At 37.7% G+C, this 24,151-nt stretch overlaps 1 protein-coding gene across 5 annotated transcripts in view; it reads right to left on the reverse strand.

Moving 5' to 3' along the window:
* atg4c (autophagy related 4C, cysteine peptidase) overlaps window positions 1-23,731 on the reverse strand; it is a 49,067-nt gene extending 25,336 nt beyond the window's left edge. The window contains exons 1-5 of one of the 5 annotated variants that reach the window (XM_043699453.2): window positions 23,617-23,731; window positions 18,012-18,195; window positions 13,234-13,317; window positions 7,486-7,719; window positions 6,319-6,673 (exon numbers count right to left, since the gene is read on the reverse strand). In XM_043699453.2, the coding sequence (XP_043555388.1) occupies window positions 6,319-6,673; window positions 7,486-7,719; window positions 13,234-13,317; window positions 18,012-18,087 (749 nt within the window). In that variant the 5' untranslated portion in view covers window positions 18,088-18,195; window positions 23,617-23,731. Of the gene's footprint in view, window positions 1-6,318; window positions 6,674-7,485; window positions 7,720-13,233; window positions 13,318-13,983; window positions 14,234-18,011; window positions 18,196-23,433; window positions 23,590-23,616 lie in introns of those variants that run through there. The other 4 variants (XM_043699454.2, XM_087990696.1, XM_043699458.2 and 1 more) reach the window with 4 other exon arrangements.
* Window positions 23,732-24,151: the final 420 nt, after the last annotated feature.

Consider the following 24,151-nt stretch of genomic DNA (forward strand, 5'->3'; position numbering starts at 1 on the left):
CTCTGAGTTCTGAATGCTGGAGCTAGTGAAATGGACCAAAAGATCACTTTCCAATCTTTGCAATAATAATTATCTTGTCTGGAGAGGAAGAGAATGCTCCAGTTTAAGCATTTAGGGAGAAAAGAAACAAAGTGGGAGGCAATAAGACTGAAAATGACTTTGTCATGTGGAAGCAAAGACAAGAGGCCGACTTGGAATGGAAGTATTCAATGAGGAAACAGAAGGAAAAGATCATAACATGGGTTTCTGAAATGCAATAAGGTTCAATTATGAAGCAAGTTTAATTATCATTCTTGTTAATTAATAACAATTACTGTGCGTCATTTAAATATCAAAGATTGTGGAATCTGACAATTTTCCAATTGTGATGCAGAAGATCTGCAGAACACAAATAATCCAAGACAATTCTAATTTGACCAATTAACAGACTCCTCCTAATTAACACAATGAGAATAATCAGCAATAACCTGCTCCATATGCACACTTCAGGTTCAGAATGTACCATTCACTTCAGAACTCTAGGATTAGATGCAAGACAGACAGGCTGGAGTAGCTGCCCTCAAGGTCAAATTATATGCAACTAAAGCTGAGTAAAAAACTAAGTCAACGGGTGCTGAAGCAAATCTCACTGACAGTTTGTATCACACCTGACAAAAAGAGGTGTGGTTCTCTGTGGTTGTCAGAGAACAATCACTACCACCCTGGAATATCACAACAAGAATTCATTTAGGCAAAATCCCTGGCTTATCCCCAACTGCTCAATGATTTTCCCACTATTGTAAAGGCAGAAGTGCGATTGTTCACTGACAATTCTAGTGCTCAGCTCCATGCACAATTCTTTGTTAATCAAACAGCCCTTGCTCACAGGACTTGGAAAATATCTACACTGGAGCTGACATTTAGTACATTCACTTCAAATAATGGCCATCTTGAACAAGCGAAAGCCCAAAAATCAAAAGCCAGCGCTTAGCTCCTTTATCAGCAAAATCACTGTGGTGTCCAGGAACTTAGCTGAGTTGGTCATAGAAATAATGGGCAAGGATTGACAATCTGTAACATGTGTAGTACCTCTTCGACCTTCAAAGCCTTTGTAGATCTGGAGGGCTCAATAATCCACTAGTCTCTGGACAGATGAAGCTGCAACAACACTTAAGCAATTGAATACTACCTTGTTCAAAGCAAACACTTGAGTTGTACTCCTGATGGTAGACTGGTGAAGTCAGGGAAAATGTTTCTACACAAGAGGGTGGTGGGTGCCTGGAAAACACTACCAGTGGAGCTGGTGGAAGCAGGCAAATAAGTAATGTTTAAGATGAATCTTGATTGACATGAATGGGAGGCGAGCAGAGGGATAGATGGGCAATATGTGGCATATCTATGTAAGGACTAGGAATTGGCATAGGCTTGGGCCGAAGGGCCTGTTCCTGTGCTGTATGGTATTAATGTTCATCCTTCCATCACTATTATACTGTAGTTACAGCAAATACTATTTAAAGGATTCACTGCACCAAATTATCAAGCTCATTGCAACGCCACTACCAAAAAAGCATATAGCTTCAAAATGTCTTGGAAATATAAATAGTTGCAAATTCCATCCCAAATTCAATATCATCCCAATTTGAACATATCTAAAGTAGTTTGCTTGGCAGTACTGAACTTCAGTACTGCTGAAAAAAATAATCAGAACAAACTGAAAGAAATACTACTGTATGGGAGAATGAGAGGAAAGTCCTAATTGGTTGGGAAATGGATTCTGATTCGAGATACTGACATGATGAATGTACAAGCTAATGATGACTGACAATTAAGTGCCAAACTCTGCTTAACTTTAAACCAGAGAGTACAAGATCTTGGTCAATGAGCCAAAGAATGGTTCACACCAATTTATAGACTCAGATATATACAGCACAGCAGGCAGTCATTCAATGCACTGTGTCCATACTGGTCAACTAATCCCATTTTCAAGCTCTCCTAAGTGAATATCTAATCCTGCTTAAATTCATAAAGTTTGTTCCCATTGGGTACTGACTGATGAATTAATGAAACAAATGCCTTCCTACCCACAATCCAAAAAAGTGCAGGTTAGGTGAATTGGCCATGCTATATTGCCCGTAGTGTTAGGTGAAGGGGTAAACGTAGGAGTATGGGTCTGGGTGGAATACGCTTCGGCGGGTCGGTGTGGACTTGTTGGGCCGAAGGGCCTGTTTCCACACTGTAAGTAATCTAATCTAATCTAATCTAACCTAATCTAATCTAATCACACTAACTGTGCCCCTTTTCAAAATATTACATACTTCTATCATATTCCCACTCTCTATCTTTACTACTCTGAGGAAATCAACCACAGCCTACATCCAATCTTTCTTCATAACTCACATTCTCTACCCCAGGCAGCTTGTGGTGTATCACCCTTTCTAGTGCAGTCACATTCTTCTTATATTGTAGGAATCAGATCTGCACATGGTATTTTGTTGAATTGAAACAGATGCAATTTGTGTACACATTCTTTTGCCTGTAAAGAGCAGGGTTTTGTATATTAATACATACAGCTACCAGTGTGCTACACTGTGAGCTCGAGTAACAATGCAAAATTGGTTGTCAATGTAATTCTTTGAACACTCCTGAGATGGTCTGCTTATCACACAAATGAGTAATGTGGTTTTTGAATTTCTGCTGGATATATAGACTGTATATGCCAAAGACATGTGGATCACGTCAAACAGAATATTTCAGCTGTTCACAAGAAACATGTTACTGACCATACATAAATAGCTAACCCTTGCCAAAGACATAACAGAACAAATGACATTAGGTGTGATTCAGTGATTGGACAACACTTGCAAAATAATTTTGAGAGAGAAAAGATTTACACTGACAATCAACTTAAGAGTATCAGTCGGCCTCGCAATGTGACACACCTAGTTTATATTGGATGCCATGCATATTAATACACAATGCCTTTGTGTACTAAATAAATGTAAATTTGAACCTTACTCCACTCAGATACTACAGGAGAAGGCAGATGAAAAGACACTTGGCACCATCCAGCATGGTATATGCCAGCTCTTTTATTTGTAGTTATCTGGCTAGCTGGGCAAGGAAGGAGCAAAAACGTATTCAAAATATCAAATATAAAGGTAATGCCGGTCAGATTCTGTGCCCTCTCTCATCCTCAACTTTCCTTAACTCTGCTTTCTAGATACAACATTCCTCTAAACTTTTTCTCATTTCTTCTCAGCAGCAAATATGCCATTGCAGATTTCCTTCTTGCGAGTTAAAACTTTACTGGGGATAACCAAGACATAGTGCAATTTGCATCTTGAATTTTCTGCACCATGAAACTCTGGAACCCACAGTACTGTCAATTGTTAACTCTCTTCTAATTGTTTTTTGTCATTTTATCTATATTTTTTAGGTCTGAATAGTGTCCTGTACTGAGTTTGTAAATAAAGATGAAGAGAGCAGCTTGTCACTCAGCACATCTGGATAAAGCATGAACTTGAGAAGTTAGAGACCGCAGAGATTTGATACTGCAAAGAAAGTGGTATTGTCCTGAGCTGAAACACAAAAGGAGTGGGTTGAGAGAGGGAGTGAAAAACCAACAGCAGGACATCTGAGCTAAAAGCTATCAGCATTCATTGGTTGAGCATGGAGCCAAAGTTAGTTTTACTTATTTTCCGCTATCCATAAATGGAGGAGCAGCAGTTTAAACTGGTACTGATTGAACACAAGTATTCCTTTAGATTTGCATCTTACTAGTTAAACCACTTGGTAAAAGTACAGATAATCATTGAGTGTTATTTTTAAATTGAATTACTTAAATTAAACTCAATAAAGATGTCAGGCAAGGAGATGTGTTGAGTTGTGGTGTGTGGCAATCAATAGACCCAAGGATGATACAATATGATCACACCTGGAGTTAAATAGTGCAATTTGAGAAACTGTGGTTCAGATTTCATGAGCTTGAAGCTGACTACAGACACTGTGATGTATTAGAATGGGGGAATAATTAACGGTCTTATAATTTGATCAGTGGCCAGGAACAGGAGGATGTGAGACAGGAGAAGAGACAAGTAAAGCTAAGAAGGTAGAAGTGAAAGAGCCTCAGCACTTGCAATTGTCGAAAATTTTCAAAGATCTGGTAGCTAGCATGGATGACGGCAAGGGCTGCAAAGTAGATGAGCAAATTTCTATGGCAACATGATACAGGAAGCCATTCAAATGGGAAGAGTAAAAAGGAATTTTGCGGTAGTAGGGTACATACGGTAACATGGATTATAGTTCTCTGCACCTGACAGCCTCAGTCTGGATGACTGAGTTACCTGCCTTATACCAGGGTTTAGGTCATTTGTTCTGAGCTGGAGAGGAATCTGGAGTAGAAGGGGTCAAACTGAGTTGTTGTGTTTCACGTGGTTTCCAATGACATAGACAGGTCAGGGGGAACTGGACTGTTTGGGGACACATCATCTAAACCATGCTGGAAGTAGTGTCTTGGCAAGTCATATCACTACCATAAGGCAACAGAGAAGATTTTAATCAAGTAGTTGGCAGAAGGGATCTTGTGAGAGGAGATTGGCAAATCAGAGCATAACAAAGAAATTCTAGAACAGGACAGCAATTTGGTTTATTAAACTAGAGTTTAACAGGATGTGATACAAAGTGCAAACTTAACAGTTTACCAGAAGATAAAATTAGAGTTTGAAAAGATGGTTGAAAAGTAGTGAAAGTCCTGGTTTCTAAAAATGTGAAGAATTTACAACACAGCACAGATTGTTAGCACAGATGGAAATATGAGCTGTTAGAGACATGATTGCAGAATTATCAAGGCTGACACCTGAATATTGAAAGAAATCTGGCATTTAGCAAAGACAGAAAGTGCGTAAAATGGCAGATCTATGAATTAAGAATGCCATTAGCACAATAGTAAGCAATGACTTGGAAAGAGCAAGATACAGAATCAATTAGAGGTAAAGAAAAATGTTAGAGTTCCACTCATCCAACCAACTGGGTAGTATTCCATCACACTCTTGACATGTGCCTTATAAATGGTGGACAGGCTTTGGAGAGTCAGGAGGTGACTCAACACTGGAATCTTAGTCTCTGGCCTGCTTCTGAAGCCACAGTTTTTATACAACTAGTTCAAACATTTTCTGTTCAACAGTAACTCCCAGAATGTTGAGAGCAGTGGATTCAGATAGAGTAATGTCTTTGAATGTCAAGGGGACAATGGTTAGATTCTCTCTTGTTAGAAATATAGTCATTGCCAAGAGCTTGTGTGACATGAATGTCACTTGTCTACCCAAGCCTGGATATTGTCCAAGTCTTGCTGCAGTTGGACACGAATTGCTTCATAAATGATGAGTTGCAAATAGTGCAGGATATTCTGCAAACAGCAGCAAACATCTCCACTTTTGACCTTATGACAGTGCAGCTGAAGGTGGTTGGGGCTAGTAGATTAACCTGCAGAGATGTCTCAAGCTGGGGTGACTGACCTCCAACAACTTCAACTACCTTCTTTTATGTTCAGTGTGACTCAAACCAGCAGAAGGTTTGCTCCTCGATCCCCTTTGACTCTAGTTTTGCTAGGACATTGTGATACCACATTCACTCAAGTGCATCCTTGATGTCAAGAGCAGTTACTCTCATCTCTCCTACAGAATTCTGCTCTTCTGTTTATGTTTGAACAAAGGCTGTAATGAGGCCAGGCATTGAGTGGCTTTAGTGGAACCCAAACGAAACTTCAGTAAGCAGGTTATTGTTAAGCAAGTGTTGCTTGATGGCTCTGTTGATGAACTCCCCATTACTCCACTGATGATCTAGAGTAGAATGACAGGACGGTAATTGGCCAAGCTGGATTTAACCGCTTTGTGTATATAGAGTATCCCTGAGCAATTTTCCACATTGTCAAGTGTTGTCATTTTTTGAAACATAAGATCCTGAAGATACTTGATAAAGTGGATACAGGGAGAATGTTTCTCTTGTCAGGGTAACTTGAATTAGGGGATGTAGTTTAGGAATAAGTGATTTCCCTTTTAAGATGGAAATGAAATTTCCTCTTCTCTCAGAAGATGTCAGTATGTGGAATTCTCTTTCACGTAAAGTAATGGAGGCTGAGTTATTGAATTTATTCAAGACAGTCTTAGATTTTTCATGAACAAGGGAGTGAAGGTTTTGAGGCACAGTAGAATTAAGACCACAACCAGACCAATAATGATCTTATTTAAACTGTAGAGCAGACTTGAAAGACCAAATAGCCTATTCTTGTTCTGGAATCCTATGTTCCTATGCTAACAATAAAAAGAATTAATATCCACTTACCTTAAAATGTGGGCAACAACAGCTGGCCCATACCAATCCCCAGCTCGCTTTCCAGAGTTTTCTCCCAATTCTATCAACTTATGCATTCCAAAGGTAGCTGCTGGAATGTCTGCAAACCAGGAAATTATTTTCCTATGGAACTTTTCATCCTCGTTTGCTGTACTAACAGGATTTAACTTTAGTGTTTGTTTTTCATTACTTGATGAGCCCAGCTGTTCACTCATATGCTGTAGTGGACTTTCTAAAGGTGGCAGGAAGGTAAAACCTGCAAAGTCATCAGACATTGTTGGTTGCTTGGCTTTGAATAGCTCAGTTTCTAAGGTAACCATTTGAAGTGCATCTGGCCAGAGCCAATCTGCAAGGGAATATAACACATCAATTAGAGTTTTGAAAAATAAAATTAGAGATTCTCTTCATGATACAGAAAACTGATGTTGCGGTGGGACAAAAGACTGGTGGTTCATTGTCATCCAATCATGACTTAGTTATTTTTATCAAGCATGCAGGAGCAGCATCTCAATTAGTCTCACAGTCCTTAAAAAAAAGCATCAATCTGCCTGGATTCTTCACTTTTCAATGCAGTTTAATATTCTTGTTAAGTATAATAGTAGGGTTAGCACTGGTAGAGGTATTGAACCAGGTCATCCATCTGACCTCTAAGCTAAGGAATACAATGGAGGAAGTACAGAGCTTTGGGGAGAACATGTTAAGGGTTATGCATACTCATTTACAATGTCCTTCACTGCAATCAAATGGTTTAAGATGATTTATTGTAGCCATAAATGGTACTTTACTTTCCTGTTACTTAATTTACCCTTTGAAAGCAATGATTCTCCAGGGTGTGGTCACACAAATGCCTGGTGCCTTCTGGTATTTTATCAATGGCCATTCTTCATTGTAGAACCTGACCCTGTGTTCACTTGCAGTACTAAACATATATATTTCCAGTATGGGCCACCAGGTAGTGATTTTCAATGATATCTTCCTTTCAGCAGTCAAATGTTGTAACACCATCACCATCCCATTGCAGAACAACATAGCACAGAATAATGATCAAGCGAAGGTTCAAATAAGATTCAGTGAATTCATCCTCTAAGCATTTTAATGTTTAACTGAACTAGCATTATAAAATTTATTACCTATTAAATCAGAACAAAACAAACTCACCTCGTCCAAGGAAATGGAGCAGAAGACTTTGGGCCAAAAGCATTTGACCAGATCTCAGTGTGCAGCCCCAGCCACAATCTGTTGTGAGTGTACAACCTTTTAACTGTGGGAACTCACGGCGATACGTTAGCCAGATTCTAGTGATGAAATCTTTACGGAATTGATTCACATTACACAAAACCATTTCCGTGCTTGTAGCTGCATCTCTGCAGCCTGACGCACTTTCAACCATTCCTAAAAAGTGCAAACAGCAAAATATATTTTTAAAAAAGGCCTTTAAGCACTTACTTAAACTGACAGACAGAGAAAAGGTATTTTGTTCTGCCTGCGGAGAAGTGCAAGCAAGGGCTGAATGGTGGAGAACGAGGATGGATGAACATTAGAGGCTTACTTGATTACCTTGGAGATCCGGGACTACTTATGCAGAAACTTCCATCAACTGACTAAATAGATTAGATAGAAATTGTGAAAGGGTGTATTGTATCTGGTCTGTGAAAGGAGTGAAGTTGATGTGTCAAAGTGCATTTTTATTCCACGTTTGCTTATAATTGAACTACAATCGACTGAAAACTACTTGGCCAGCAAAACCTGAAGGGGGCAGGATGCCTCTACTATGTCTGTTATTGAAGCCTCACATTGTAGCTAATTGGCTGTCTTTAAGAAACAGCTGACTGTTTGAGGTCACAGGCACCACTCAAGCAACTAAAAAGTTAAGCCCTTTGTCCCTCTCTTGTTTAGGCAGAAGTTTGACTTAAAAAACTAAAGGCAAACATTGGGGGTATACTTTAAAACAAAAGTATTATCCCTCAAGACTTTCCTTCCCCTTTTGTAGAATGAATGACTAAAGCAGACTGAACAGAAAGGAAGAAATTGCAGCTTTTCAGTACAGGATGTCTTTAGCCTAAGCACACATACAAGTGTTTTGTGGCCAAAGTGTTACTTTTGAAGGGTGTCCAATGCTGTATTTTAGGAAAATGCAATAGCTAATTTGTGAAGGCATTGATTTCTAGTTCAATGCATTTATTTCAAGAGTAGCTAAAGTTCACGAGTACACTCTAGAGTTCACGCTAGTTCAACAGTAGACTTAAAAAGATGAAAATTTTTGTTTCCAAATAATGAAGAAATAATGTTTTGTTCATGTGAATAGATTATTTGAACTAAAGAAATAAGCTACCACTACAGTGTAACTGTAAAAACAGTGGAAGTAGGATTAGATTGGCTATTAGGAAAAACTTACTTTCACAGAATCCATCACACTTTTAAATCTGTGGCTTCTTGCCAGTGCACTTGCCAAAGGAAGTAGTTTTTACATACTTGCTCTATCAAACTTTTTCAGTTTTAAATATTTCATAAAAATCTCCCCTCAACCTCTCTAGTCTATGGAGAACAATGTCAGTTTTGTCAACTTTGCTGCATAACTTAAGCTCTTCGTCCTTTATGTCATGCTGTGTCTTCTTCCACACTTTCCTAAAGTAGGAGTCCAAATTATAGCAGTAGAAGAACTAAATAGAAATTCATTGACGTTCATCATGACTTGTTTGATTTTGAATTTGATGCTGCTATTTACATAGTGTAGTACGACACATGCATTCTTAAATAATTTATCAACTTGCCATGTCACCTTCAAAACTTATGAACATGTAGTCATAGATTTCTCTGTATTTCAGAAAATACATCATTTAGATTAATGATGTGTGTGCAAACAAAAACATTGCTGAGGCATTAGTCACCAAGTCCAGCCAGAATGTCAAGTGAATTATCCATTTCTATCTCCTCTTGAGCTACCCATATTTGTAGATCCTTTACAGCCATTTCAATTAATTCAACATAATATCCAGTAGCATTAGAAAGAGCAAAGGGTACTTGCCCTGACTACATTTCAGTTATAGTTTTGAAGCTCTATTCTCCAGAATTATCGATATCTTTCTATAACAAACACAAATTGGTATTTACTTGACAATATGCAAACTTGTCTAGGTACATGTCATTTACAAATGTTGGATAAATCCAATTCACCAATTATCATCCAAACAGTCTATTTTCAATTACCGAAGTAATGGAAGACAGTGGTGTTAAGTGACACTTACAAACCAATATTCAGAATGCTTCAGTAAGTAATGTGGAGAAAAAAGCAGTAAATTCAAGAGGTGAAGGGAAAGTGACTAACCTTGATATCAAAGCACAATTAATCTAGCATGCTACCCAGGAGCTCAGCAAAATGTAAAGTTAATGGGAATGGGAGAAAATTCACCATTTGTTAGAACCACACCTAATATCAAGTCAACAAGTTAATAGCTATTAGAGGGCAATAGTATCAGCTCTAAGACATCAATGCTGGGGTTCCTCAGGATTATGCCAAGGCCCAATCACCTTCAGTTGCCTTGCTACTGACTCTTCATCTCTCAGAATGTCAGAATTGGGCATGGTCACTGACTGTTCCATTAGTACCTCTTTAATGAAGCAGGCAATGGCTGTCTGCAACAAGATCTGGTCAACAAATAAATAGTGGTTACAAGACAGGTCAAAGGCTGAGAAGTCTGAATCACAAACTTCTGTCTCTGATTTTAATGAATGAGATTCACTGTGCAGAAGAAGGCCATTTGAGCATTAAATTAATGTGAACTCTCACACAACAATTTAGTCAGTTCCATTACTGTTCACTGCTGTATCTCTGAAGCCCAGCAGGTTTATTTTCCTCAAGAAGCCACCCAATTTCCTTTTGAAACTTTTCCGCTTTTCTAATCGCACTTTTTTCCAACATTCTGATTTCTTTTTCCCTACAGAAAATTTAAAAACCCTTTTGCACCAATGAAAGTCATTTTTATTGCTTACAAATTCCTGATGTATATAATGCCTGATTCTTATACTGCATATCAAATATCATAACATGATATTCAGTACCAGCCACAGACAGCACTATAAAATATTGCTACACACAACGCGATTTCCTGCAATGCCACTCAGTGGCCGAAATCAAGTACCACAACAATGTAACATATTTTAATCTAAATGTTGATTGCAGTGACATCAAGTGCTAAGAATGAGGTACTGCACTATTAAAAATATTGCACTCTGACATTGTTATTTACCATGTGGAGGAGCTGGTGTTGGACTGGGCTGGACAAAGTTAAAAATCACACAAGAAGTTATAGTCCAACAGGTTTATTTGGAAGCACTAGCTTTCGGAGTTCTGCTCCTTGATAAGGTACCTTAGACTATAACCTGGTGTTGTGCAATTTTTAACATTGTTATTTATGTTCTTACAAAATGAACAAATACTCTTCAAATAATGATCTTCTGCAAAGAGATATGAAATCAAACAGTACTTGCAGTGAAAGATTATTATGCATCAACTGCCTCTCAGTGATACAATACTCAAATGGGTAAAGCTTTCACAAGTGAGAAACAATTTTTCAGAGCACTGTTAGCAATTCGAGACTGTGTAATATCCATGTTTTAAAGATTCTTTTGAAGAAAAATCAAATTTAATTCTACACAAACAATCTATACCTAGGCAGTCTCAAAACATAAAAACAAAATAGATCAATAATTGTCCAGATGTTTCTCTGAATAATGATTTGCAAGTTTTGAACTGAACCAGCGGATCATTTTCACCTGTTCTCTCATCTGATGTAATTCACTTCATTCTAGCACAGCTCAGCTGGTAGCACAATCACCTCAAACAAATCCTTCTCCCACATCTAAACCCATATCCTTTGCTCATGATACCGTACTAAGGAAACACTATACTGTTGAGATCCTGTCCATCAGATGAGAACTTGAATCTGTTCTGATGGCTTTTAAAGAACACAGTGATACTGTTAAAAAAAAAGAGCAAGGGGTTTTCCACGGTTCAAGCCAACATTTATAATCACAAAAAACAGGGTTAATGATCATTGTGGAATGCCACTGCACATCTCCCTGAATTGGAAGACAACCTTTGACCACTACTCGCTGCTTTCTGTCCTTAGTAAATTTTCTTTCAACAGAACAACTACTTCTTTAATCCAACAGACGTCAATTTGTTAACAAATCTATTATATCATCCTTTAAATTGTGTCTTTGGAAAATCTGTATAACACATCACAAATTGCAATAGCTAACACAACACAAATTGCACTAGCTTCCTCAACTCATTCCATTAGTTTATCAAAAGTTACGCAAACATAATTTGCCTTTCACAAATCAGGGGTTGCTTTCATTTCTTAATATATTTGTGTATGTGTCAACAATAATTGCAAATTGAACTGTCACATGCATTGTCCAGTGCTTTAAATGTTTTCTCGGACACAAATCAAATTCCTTTGCCACCAACACAGTTTTTCTTCCTGGCAAAAAAATCAGAAAGTGAACCAGCCTATTTGGAACAAACAAATGTAGCCATTCTTTCAATACTTATACTATTACTTTGGCCACCCATTTCCACCTCCATGGCAACGTACAATCTTATCTCTCTTCAGCTCATATGCTGCTACAATTTTCAACCATTATCTCCACACGTAACAATTCCAATGCTATCTTGGCTGCCCCATCATGTTTATCCTCCATAAACCTGAATTCATCCAAACTCTGCTATCCATGTCCCATTCATTCACCACTGATTTAGGAAGGCTCCTATCAACCATAGCCAAAATTTCAATTCTTGGCTAGCAATTCCTCCATTGGCCTGGCTTTGCACTTGCAATCTCCTCCAGCCTTATCACCCTCTGCAATTTTTGCGCTCCTCCAATTCTGGTTCCCAGTTTTTAAATCGCTCCACTATTGGCAGCCATGCTCAGATGCCAAGGCCTCAAACACTGAAATTTCCTCTCTATATTTTTGCCACCGTTTCCTCATTTATAATGCTTTTTAAAACCAATCACCTTTATGACTACACCTTTTTTTCAAAATAGGGCACAATATTTCTCCGTGTTACAAATTTTGTTTGATAATGCTCCTACGAAGCATCTAGATATGTTGTATTACAAAGCACTAAGCAGACAAAGGTGCATGTACTCTTAAATTAATTTTTCCTGTTACGGCATTTGATGCTGTATATCACTCAATATGTTAATCTAATGTTAAAGTATAACTCTACTGAACTAGAAGAAAGATGATGTCAGGAAATTTCTCTAGTTTTAAAATGACTCCAAAATCAATCAGGTGGTCATTAGGTCTGCCATGGATGTTTCTATGCATTCTATCCCAATTATAACTATCAGAAATGGATTTTGTAAACAACATGAGAAACCACAGTCGTATTCCAACATCTTGAAGCATCTTTGTACAAAATGGAACATTGTTCAACAGAGAGGAAGAATAACAACTTTGGCTAATATTGGCCTGTATGTTGGTGAATTTTGGGAAATGGATTGCCGCTTTCCAACTTGCTGCAATACCATCTAACATCAAGAAGAGTGATTTGACTTCTGATTCCACAGGTAAAGAAGAAACCCTGCATGTTATAAAGATGAATAAAGAAAACAGAAAATGCTAGGAATTTAGTGAATATTGAAGACCGAATTGGTGAGCCAATGTTTCAGGTCACCTCCTTCTCAGAGATTCATACCTATCATGGAATCTTGCTCTTTTGGAGGCTGAGTTGTATGCTCCCTTTTGCATTATCTATTTTTATTTAAAATCATTATACACAAATTTAGTCCTTAAAATGAAATAACAATGCAAACCTACAAAACGTCCCTCATGTCAAATTATAAACGGAAATGAATAAAGCATTTTAGAAAATCAAAAGCAAGTATTGGTACATACCCTCTGACTTGAAATGATAGCATTTTCCCAGCAAAAAGACAGGAGTATCTCTGCTAAAATTTGTTTTGGTTCTCACAACCCAGCCTGAAGGAATAGAAAACAGACAAGAGTATTATTAGCTAGAAACACTACAAAGCACTTCATGGGGCATTTTCTAATACTTCCAGAATGACTGACAAAGCTTCACTGACAGAATACAGAAGCCCATTGTTTTAACTTTCTTTAAATAAAACCACCATTGGCAAAAAGCTGCACAGTTAGCATCTGAAGAAATTAGATTTCACTAATGTGTGCAATTGTACGTGGGGGTAGCAGCATAAAATTAGCTTGCTGGTAAGGTGAGAGAATAAATATAGAACATTTATAGTGTTGACATCATCAATACTTTCAGTCGTGCTCAAAGTGAATTGTTATACAACAAAATAGAGCTTACTTACACATTAAAACTTGCATTTGCCAAGCAAATATTTGATAATTGCTCCCAAGGCTTTAGGTAATAATTGCGCTATCTAGCATGTAATGAGTCACGCAGGCCAGTTCTACCTCTGGTCTGTGTCAAATTATTGGTAGACAAATCTGTGCTACATTTAAAAACAAGTTTTTACAAACATTTATCACAAACAAATTTGAAATACCATGAATTTTATAAACTTGATTATGGTGAATAAGGTCTTTTGTCAAAAAAAGGTTACAGAATAAATTTAAGAGCATCAGCACTTCATTTCATTCCAAAATACTTTCCTTATTAACCTGAATTTCAGAAGTACTCAACTTCACTTTGTTACAGAGTAGCAGTGTGGTCAAAACATATTGCACTTTTATCACTTGTAACTTCAATAGCCTGGTCAAAGAGCTTTCCAGTCAGTTGTCCTCTTCTCCACCATCTCTCATCGCCTTGCAAATGTTTCTTCTTCAAATATTTATCCAGTTCCCCTTTAAAAGTTACTGTTGAATATGTTTCAACCATCCTGTCAGATGGTGACTTCTGATCTGGAATGCACTGTGTAACAACAATATTTTACTTTTGGCACCTTCATTCCTTTATTGTTTAATGTTTAAATCTGCACCCTTTGCTTACCAACTTGCCTGCCACATGAAATAGTTGTTCCTTATTTACTTTAGAAAAACCATCAAAATCACTAAATTAGGTGGTAGGATGGAAAGCCACATATCTAGACTTGTAAATGATAAACTGTGGCAAATGGATTTAATGTAGGTAGATAAAGGTTTTATATTTAAAAAGACTAGAACATTCTTAACAATGAAAAGTTAGAAACAATGGCAGTCGAAAGAACTTGAGGGTCCAGCTGTATAGGACATTACATTTTGATATTTTGTGTAATTCGCAACATTTGCAATTATGCCCAAGTCTAGATCTCCACAATGCTAAAAAGAGCAACTGTACCAAAGTTGGCACTAAAGCTAATCATTTACCACTTTCTATTCCTAAGTTGTATAAACAGATCAACTGCCCCTTTCCTTTTATGCACTCCAATTTACTAAGAGGCCTATTATGTTTTACTTTTATCAAATGCGTTTTGAAAGTCTGTATAACACAATATCATTGCATGACCCTCTCCATTAGTTCATCAAAGGGTAGGCAAGCATGATTTGCCTTTCACAAATTTGTGTTGATTTACATTTATAAAAACCATATTTTTGAAATGCCAATTAAATTTTGGTCTAATTTAACATCTTTAAAACTTTCTCCACTATTTACATTAAGCCCAGTGGTCTGTGGTTGCCAGGTATATCTCTCTTTTTTTTAAGCATTTTTCACACCCCTAGGATGTCCCAAAGATCTTCACAGCCAATTTATCACATTTGAAATTAGGCAATGTTGCTTTGAATGCAAATGTGTCAGTGAATTATGGGATTAGGATGTCACAAATAGCAATGAAACAGATAATTTGTTTATGCAGTTTGTATTGGGCAACAAATGTTAATTGATAACCTTGGAGAACATATCTGCTCCTTTTTGAAGAGACCCACAGGAACTTTTTATATTCATGTAAATTAGGCACAGGAGTAGGCTCTCGGACCTTCAAGCCTGCTCTGACATTCTGAAAGATCACGACCGATCAGATTTTAATTTCAACTCCAAGGCTTTTGCTTATCAAGTATCTGCCTACTTCTGCCTTAAATTTTGTCAAGGATTCTCAATTCCACTGTCTTCTGAGAAAGAAAGTTCCAAAGATTCACAAATCTCAGAAAAAAATTCTCATCTGTCTTAAACGGACAATTCCTGAAACAGTCATCTCTACTTCCAGATTAATTTCACCAGGGGAAACATGCTTTCAACATCCATCCTGTCAAATACTCTCTAAATCATTGATATTTCGAACAAGTCAATTCCTGCTCTTCTAAACTTCAATGGATACAAGCCTAGTCTATCTAACCTGTTCTCATAAGTCAACCACCCATTCTAGGTATTCGTGTGGAAAACCTGTTCTAAACTGCTTCCAACACCTTTCTGTCCTATCTTAAATATAGAAACAAATATTGTACACTGTAGCCGAGATGTGATCTCACCAGTATACTCCCTACTTTTATATTCAATTCCCTCACAATAAACAAGGAATTAGCAACTGAATATCCACCTAGGCAGTGAAAGTTTCCATTTAATGATGCATCTGAAAGACTACATTCAACAATATCTCACTTCCTCTATGTAGACTGAAGTATCAGGCTAGATGCATTCAAGTCTTGAAACAGGGGTTAAGCTTGTAAATATTCATGCCACAGACAAGATTCTCCAGGCATCAACAAGGTCTCAATTAGTGCGGTCTTTATTGACACAGACTCATTTCCTTTTCCCTTCTAATGGTTTTGGGTTATGTCAAGATCTAGTTCCATTACTGCCAGTTACGATGCAGTTTCACTTCCAACTGGTCGTTCATAATGGCGAGATCTTGCTGTACAAATCTAATTGAATTTTTTAATGACGTAGCAGAGAAAGTTGATGAACAAAATATAATGGCTGCTGTCTAAATGGATTTTAAAAAAGTGCAAGTAAATGTAGCATATAAAAGACAAAAACAAAAAGTACTAGAGAAACTTAGCAGATCTGGCAACCACTACAGAGAAAAAAAAAGCAGAGTTAACATTTCGAGTTCGGTGACCTTTTGACAAATGTTCTGACAAAGGATCACTGGACTTGGAAAATTAACACCTTTTCGCTTTACAGATGCTGTCAGACCTGCTGAGTTTCTCCAGCCCTTTCTGTTTTTATTTCATATTTCCCCCAGCATCTGCAATTCTTTGCTTTTTTTTAAACATATAAAAAAGGTTGGTTGAAAACTTACCTTTATAGACTAGGACAGCCAGTATGCAAGTTAATTTTTAAAAGTTGGCTTTAGAATGGAAAGCAGCAGGTTCTGGTAGATGGTGTAAGGTATGCATTTTGTAGAAGGGATGGGAGAAGCAATATAGACTTACTAGCTTAATTCCAAGTAGCCCACAGGAGCAGAAGAACCTGTGATTTCATGTGAATTGTTCTTCGAAAGTGACAAGATTACTGAGAGAGCAGTTAGTTGAACACATGGGATTTTTGGGCTTCAAAATAGTGGAACAGAGGCATTGAGTACACAAGGCATTGAAGTTGATGTTTGGTTAGGTCCCAATCAGAATACTGCATCTAGTTCTGGTCACATTTTAAGAAAGCAGCGGAGGATTGCAGAGGAGATTTATCAGAATTTTATTTCTGGTGCATGGACCTCCAAGGCTCCTGCACAGCAGCAACTTCTGAACCTGGAAGTCAATGCATTAGCACGCAGCTCAGCATGCAGAGAACCTTGGAGTAGCTGCACGACCACATACTTTAGCAGGATCCCTGATCTCAAGGATGGGGCTTGTTTACTTAAAAATCTAGTTTGGAAAGGCTGGAGTTACCTAAAAGAGATTGAGGGGAGATTTGATAGATGTGTAGAAGATTGTGATAGGTTGAGATAATGTAACACAAGGAAAAACTCTTCCCATTAGCTGATTGCACTATGACTAGGGGGTCACAGGTTTAAGACTTTGGGCAAGAAAAGCAGGGGAATGTAAGGAAGAACTTGCTGTCTATGAGAGTGATGGAAGCAAAAACAATGAAAGATTTTGAAAGGAAATTGGATGGGTACTTGAAAGAAATAAACCTGTAGGGCTACGGGGTGCAAATAGATCGCTATAGGGAGCTACTAGATTCCTTTACAGGGAACTGGCATGGACCCATTGAGTTGAGTAACTTCCTAACCCATAAATTATGCTATGGAATAGCTTACACAATTAGAGTGGAAAGTGAGAACTGCAGATGCCGGAGATCAGAGTCAAGAGTGTGGTGCTAGAAAAGCACAGCAGGTCAGGCAACATCCAAGGAACAGAAGAATTGACATTTCGGGCAAAAGCCCTTCATCAGACGATTTTCCTGCTCCTCTGATGTTGCCTGATCTGCTGTGCTTACTCAATCATAGAGACCATCACAGCATGTCCAATTCTATTCTCATTCAACATCCACAACATGACTTCCGTCAACAGCCAATGAAGCAAGACCAAGAGAAGGAACAGTAGTACCCTTCTCCTCCCCAGCTGAGGCTAACTATACTACCAGAGACCACCAAAATTAAACCAGATCAGAGAACAAACGCGGTATTGCCTCACGTGCATGGCTTACACATGTCACTGGAGCAGCTGGTTTGTACTTTTTAACATGAGCACTTAGTTTGAAATTTAGTAGCCTTTTGATAGTTCGATGTGTATGCTTAATCTAATCACTCTGAAAATGTACAAATAACACCTACTGTACTTCATATTGTGCCATGCTGACATAAACTTCGCCTTCAGTTTATCCACTTCATCAGGTTCGGTATCCTCCATTTTCAGCCTTTGGCTGATGTTGCCATTCCAGTTTCTGTTCTTTTGATGCAGGAATACTTTGCTCTATTCCAGATTGGAGCAGACATCAAACACAAGGCACAGAACTCACTGAGAGATGAAACAGTGAAGTATTGGTTATGTAATATTTGAATTGAGAAGGGTTCTCCTGCAATTCAAGATACAAACATTGCTAAAATGACTCAATGGTAACTATACTTTGTAATATGAAAGACCAATGAGTGAATCCTCTAGCCACCAGCTCCCCACACTAAATGGATTAAATAACTGCAATGACAAGCAATTTTGATTAAACATTCTTAACTCAAATACATACCCCTGCGACAAAAGTATGGCAACAACTTATATCCATGTAATATAATGTCCCAAAGGACTCCACTGGAACATTATAGAATAAGATACTGTATATGAAGTCACACAAGGAGACTTAGATCAGATGACAAATAGGTTTGACAAAGTATCTCAAAAAGAAAATGAGGCAGACAGGCATTGAGGTGAAGAGCGGTATTTCCAAAATTTAGGAACTAGATAACTGGATGCATGGTTACTCATGGTGGAACAAGTGAAACTGGGGAGCTTAAGAGACCTGAGTAGATGAACATAGATATCCAGAGTATACTGTATTGAGCTATCCTAGTGTCATAAGTCATTTTCTTATTGTAATACAAACTGCACATATTTAAGGGGATATTTCAAATGCCCAATTTTATATAGAGAAAGGTTATTTTCAAAATTAACGTTTTTCTTTCTCATTCCCTCTGTTGTTTAAACATTTACTTTATTTCTAACATATTAATTATTCTTTAATATTTAAAATTATTTCTTTAAAACATACTTGTTTTAATATTATCCTGACGTTTTTGATGATGGAATCAATACTTGGAAATATTTTATTCAATTAATTCCTGAGACTTGGGTATTGAAGTAAAGTCAGCATCTTTAGTACTTCTAATTGGCTGAGAAATGAGTTAAGTCTGGGATTGCAGCTATGTTTAGTCAGTGCAGGCAAATTTCCAGCATATGATTAAAAGATGACAGCAAACTCATATTGAGGGTTCTATCTTACTATACAACTCATCCATTTATTTTCTCAGATCAATTTTAGATAATGAGATTAACTTATTAAATATTCTCTGTTCCTTTCTCCAATTTTCCTCACCAATCCTGCTCCCATTAAACTCCTGATAGCATCAGTCCTGACGGAACATTTTCCTTTGTCATATGACCATTTGATCAAGCTCCGCTCCAAATATTTAAATACATAAGACTCATACTTGTATTCATTACTGAGGAAAAGCTGCACTTCCAGAGGTGCTAAGTTTAAGGTCTATTTTGAAAACCTTTATTAATTTTATTTACATGTAGTTACTTTTAATCAAACTATCTGGATATGTTATCAAACACTGCCAGATTGGATTTGAATCCAGGCCTCCTGGCCCAGAGGAGGGACACAATCATTGTGTCACAAGAGGTCCCCCCCCTTTATTTATATAGATATTTCCTAATCAACCTACTCAGATGTTATTACACACCACTGGTATGTAACCTAAATCTCCTGTCTCAGAGCTAGGAACACCATCACTGTTCCACAAGAACCCCCCCCCCCCCCCCCCCTTTATTTAGTTTATTCAGATGGTGGTATTAAAGTCATACAGCAGAGAAACAGACACTTCGGTCCAAGCCGTCCATATTTCCAAACTAAAACCAGTCCTAGCTTGGCCTATATCTCTCGAAACATTTCTTATTTACGTACGTATCCAAATGTCTTTTAAACATTGTAACTGTACCCACATCCACCACTTTCTCTGGAAATTCATTCCATACACGAACCACTGTCCTTGTAAAACACTGTCCCTCATAACTTTTTAAAGATTTTCTCCTCTCACCTTAAAAATATGTTCTCTGGTCTTAAAATCCCCCAAACTAGGGAAAAGACACCTTCCGTTCACCTTATTTATACCCTTCATGATTTTATAAGCCTCCATATGGTCATCCCTCAACCGCCTACGCTCCAGCCTATTAAGCCTCTTATAAATCAAACCCTCCATTCCTGGCAACATCCTGGTAAAACTCTTCTGAACCCACTCCCACTTAATAATATCATTCCTATAACAGGATGATCAGAACTGGACACAGTACTCCAGAAGAGGTCTTACCAATATCCTATACAAGCTCAACATAACATCCCAACACCGATACTCAAAAGGTCTGAGCAATGAGGGCAAGCATGCTAAACACACTCTTAACTAGCCTATCTATAATGTGATCTGAAAATGTGTTGCTGGAAAAGCGCAGCAGGTCAGGCAGCATCCAAGGAGCAGGAGAATCGATGTTTTGGGCATGAGCCCTTCTTCAGGAATGATCCCTTCCTGAAGAAGGGCTCATGCCCGAAACGTCGATTCTCCTGCTCCTTGGATGCTGCCTAACCTGCTGTGCTTTTCCAGCAACACATTTTCAGCTCTAATCTCCAGCATCTGCAGTCCTCATTTTCTCCTATCTATAATGTGATGCAAACTTCAGAGAATTATGTATCTGAGCCACTAGGTCTTTCTGTTCTATAACACTACCCAAAGCCCTACATTTAATTGTATAAGTCCTACTCTTATTTGTTTCACCAAAATGCAATATTCACATTTATCCAAATTAAACTTCCTCTGCCATTCTTCAGTCCATTGACCTAACTGATCAAGAACTCTTTGTAATCCTAGATAACCTCTTTACTATCCGCTATACCACCAAACATGGTGTCTTCCGCAAACTTATTAACCATGCCTTCCATATTCTCATCTAAATCATTTATATAAAATGACAAGCAAAAGTGGACCTAGCATTGATCCCTGTGGATTAATTGGGGGAAATTGCACTGTGCTCAGATATAACAGACTCTAAGCACCAATATGGATTGGAGGTGGACAATGTATTTGTAGCTTTATAAATAAAAGCTTATTTGTTGACAAAGGCATCTGCATTTTTACCTTTAATACCTTTTTGCCTTGAATTGACATGGTACCACTGGATGGTTATCAAAAGTGAAGTTTGAGAACTACATTTTCTTGGGCCCAAAACTAAAATCCTAGGGGCTTGTGAAAAATTTCAAAAATCAAATTTAAATTGTTAGAGCATGATTAGCCTTTGATGTTTTTGGAGTCTGGACCATAAGAAGAATGAAAGTAATATGTGGGCACAGGATACAGCAAAAAGAAAACAAAACGTGGCACAGCTTACTGCACAAAGTCAAATTATAAGGAAGGCATTAGCAACTAGATGAGAGTCATTAACCCTTGAAGGATTGGATTCAGTAGAATTCCTGGATAGAATCTACAAGAAAAATGAATTGTTAAATTTCTGCAAGGCCTGGTTAGCAAATACCTGATGAAGGAGCGATGCTCCGAAAGCTTGTGCTTCCAATTAAACTTATTGGACTATAACCTGGTGTTGTGTAATTTTTAAACTTTGTACACCCAGACCAACTCCGGCATCTCCAAATCATGGTTAGACTTGATAGAGTTTGGAAAATGAATGGATAATCCATGGTAGAATACGTAATTACATTTTGAAAATGATACAAAAGGTTAAAAAAGTTCAACTTAAGATGCCAGTCTCAGTTCTAGTGTTTAAGTTACTAGATTGTGCTATGGTATCTTTTACAGACAAATAACTGGCTCTAATTGATGACCACATGTCAGAAAAGGATCCTCTGTTGAACACTGCCCGCTACTTTTAAGAAAAACTGAAGAAAGTTATTCCCTTCAGATTTCATGGAACAAATTAAGTATTCCACTGTGACACAAGGAATGAAAAATCTTGACAGTTACCAGGTTTCTAAATAGTTCAAACACCATGACAGGAGACAGTACACCTGACTGACTGAAAACACACTGACACCTATAAAAACACATAAAGCAAATCTACTTATATTAGCAGAAAATTAAAAAGTAACAGCAATAAACAAGTCTTGGGAATACCTAAGAAATGCTAACAGGTGCTTTAGATGTGACTTAAGTACGATGGTTTGTGAATTTCAGAGTGAACAGGCGTGGTCTTTGATATGACATGAGGATGATGAAGATAATGATAAATCTAAACAGATTATACTACATAAAAGGTGTTTTAAGTTTGATGAATGCTATAGTTATGAGTCCCCTTTCATTGAGCAGAATTTAATCGTGCCTGGATGCCAACAGTAAGAGGGTAGATTGGTTAAAATGTTATTCTGATTAGCTAAGTAGATGACTATTAATACAAGGTTTAGGATCATAGGAGTACTACCCGCACTTGTTTTAGACATGGCAAAGACAGAACTTTGAGATCACAAAAAAGTTATATTTTCCCGTAAAATAGCTACAGCAAGCCATTAAGTCCTCATGTTGACTCTAGCGCTATATCTACGTTGCTGATAAATATTCAATGTAAAAGGCACAAACGTAAGTTGCCATGGTACGTAATAAGACAATTATTTTTGGAAATCATCTGATTTGCTGGTGAACCAAACCAAGCTATAACCGTCAAAATGATCATATTCCCTCAAACGTCAGTTGCTGTTTACCATACAACCTAGCAGTATACAAAGAAATATTTACCTTAAAAATCAAATAGATATTTCAGTCACAGCTTTATTTGCAAAGCACGTTATACTTTTGGTTCCAAACTATTACATTTTCTGTCCTATTCAAAAGCTACTGTAATGATTACATTTCAAAGTCAAATGTAAATGGAACTGATATATAAATATAATGTGAAGAAATCAACCCAAGTGACAGTACAATTGCCACTTTATTCCAAGGGTTCAGACTCCAGAAGAATTCTTCACTACGGTTTCTCTTTTAATGAGGAATATAAAAATGGCAGCTGAGAGAAGGGAAAGCTTGGGGAATTTTGACTGGATTGTTTGGACTCTGCCTTGGCCTTCAGAAGTTAACAAATTTTTCTTTACTTCTGTGTCTTGTGATGCACCAGCATTAGATTTTAAGGTTTTTATTGTCAAAGGCAAATTCAGAACTTAAAATTCAATTATTCTCCTTAACTTTGCCCAATTCAGTCCTGTCAATTATCAAAATTGGGCGGGCAGGGAAAATGAAATACAGCATGATTCTAGGATTTCATCTCGCACTAGTTGTTTAAAACCTTTAAAAGTGCTGCTTCCCGGATAACCATATTCTAAAATGACACCAAGGCAAAGAAAAAGTAATTAACTTTTTAGGTGTCTTCCCATTTCGGGCGATTTTCCATCCAGGTAATCCACTTACAAATAATTCAAAATGAATGCGGATGCTTTTGTAACTAGTAGCAAATAAACTATAACAGATTATTGTTTAAATAGTTATTGACCTGTGAAATAATGCACTGTTACTGTGAGTTACATCGCCCTGTTCGAGTGGAGACGATTATCGCAGATTTGTTCTTGGCTTCCCTTGTCAATCATGCAGTAACACTGAGCGTACAACAGGGAACAAGCGAAAAACCAAGCACAAGCCACAGCCGTTCCCATTCTCCGAGGACACTTGTACATACCATCACTGCGAGATCCCCATTCTGATACAATATGTGCCTATACATTATTCATATTCACACGGAAGGAGACAGCAAGATCAACTCCTTCCCCAAGATGGCGCCGCCCAACATCTCTGACCGGGATGGAGCAGTGGCGCATGCTCGGAGCCAGATAGCCGCACGTGACGTGACAGTTGGATCAAGGTGGCGACAGTGCAGTATTTGATAAGAGGAATCAGCACACGTTATAAAATATAAGTTGTCATGAGACTGTAAATTAGGAATTGATATTTATAATAGATTGTAAATGGGATCGACAAATGTGTTATAGAATATTATAGCGCTGAGACATGCCTTTTGGTCCAAACCGATTAAAATGTCCGTCCAACTAACCCCATTTCCCTATACTTGGTCCATATCATTCTAATCTTTTCCTATCCATGTATTTGCCTTTTAAATATTGTTAACATACCTCCCTCAACAAATTTCGCTAGCATCTCATTCCAGATGCCTACCACACTGTGTAAAAAAGTTGCCCTTCAGGTTCCCCTTTATT

This window comes from Chiloscyllium plagiosum, unplaced genomic scaffold (genome assembly GCF_037043375.1).
Source record: "Chiloscyllium plagiosum isolate Xiang-an unplaced genomic scaffold, Cpla_swu_hap1 HiC_scaffold_9, whole genome shotgun sequence".
Taxonomy (NCBI): domain Eukaryota; kingdom Metazoa; phylum Chordata; class Chondrichthyes; order Orectolobiformes; family Hemiscylliidae; genus Chiloscyllium; species Chiloscyllium plagiosum.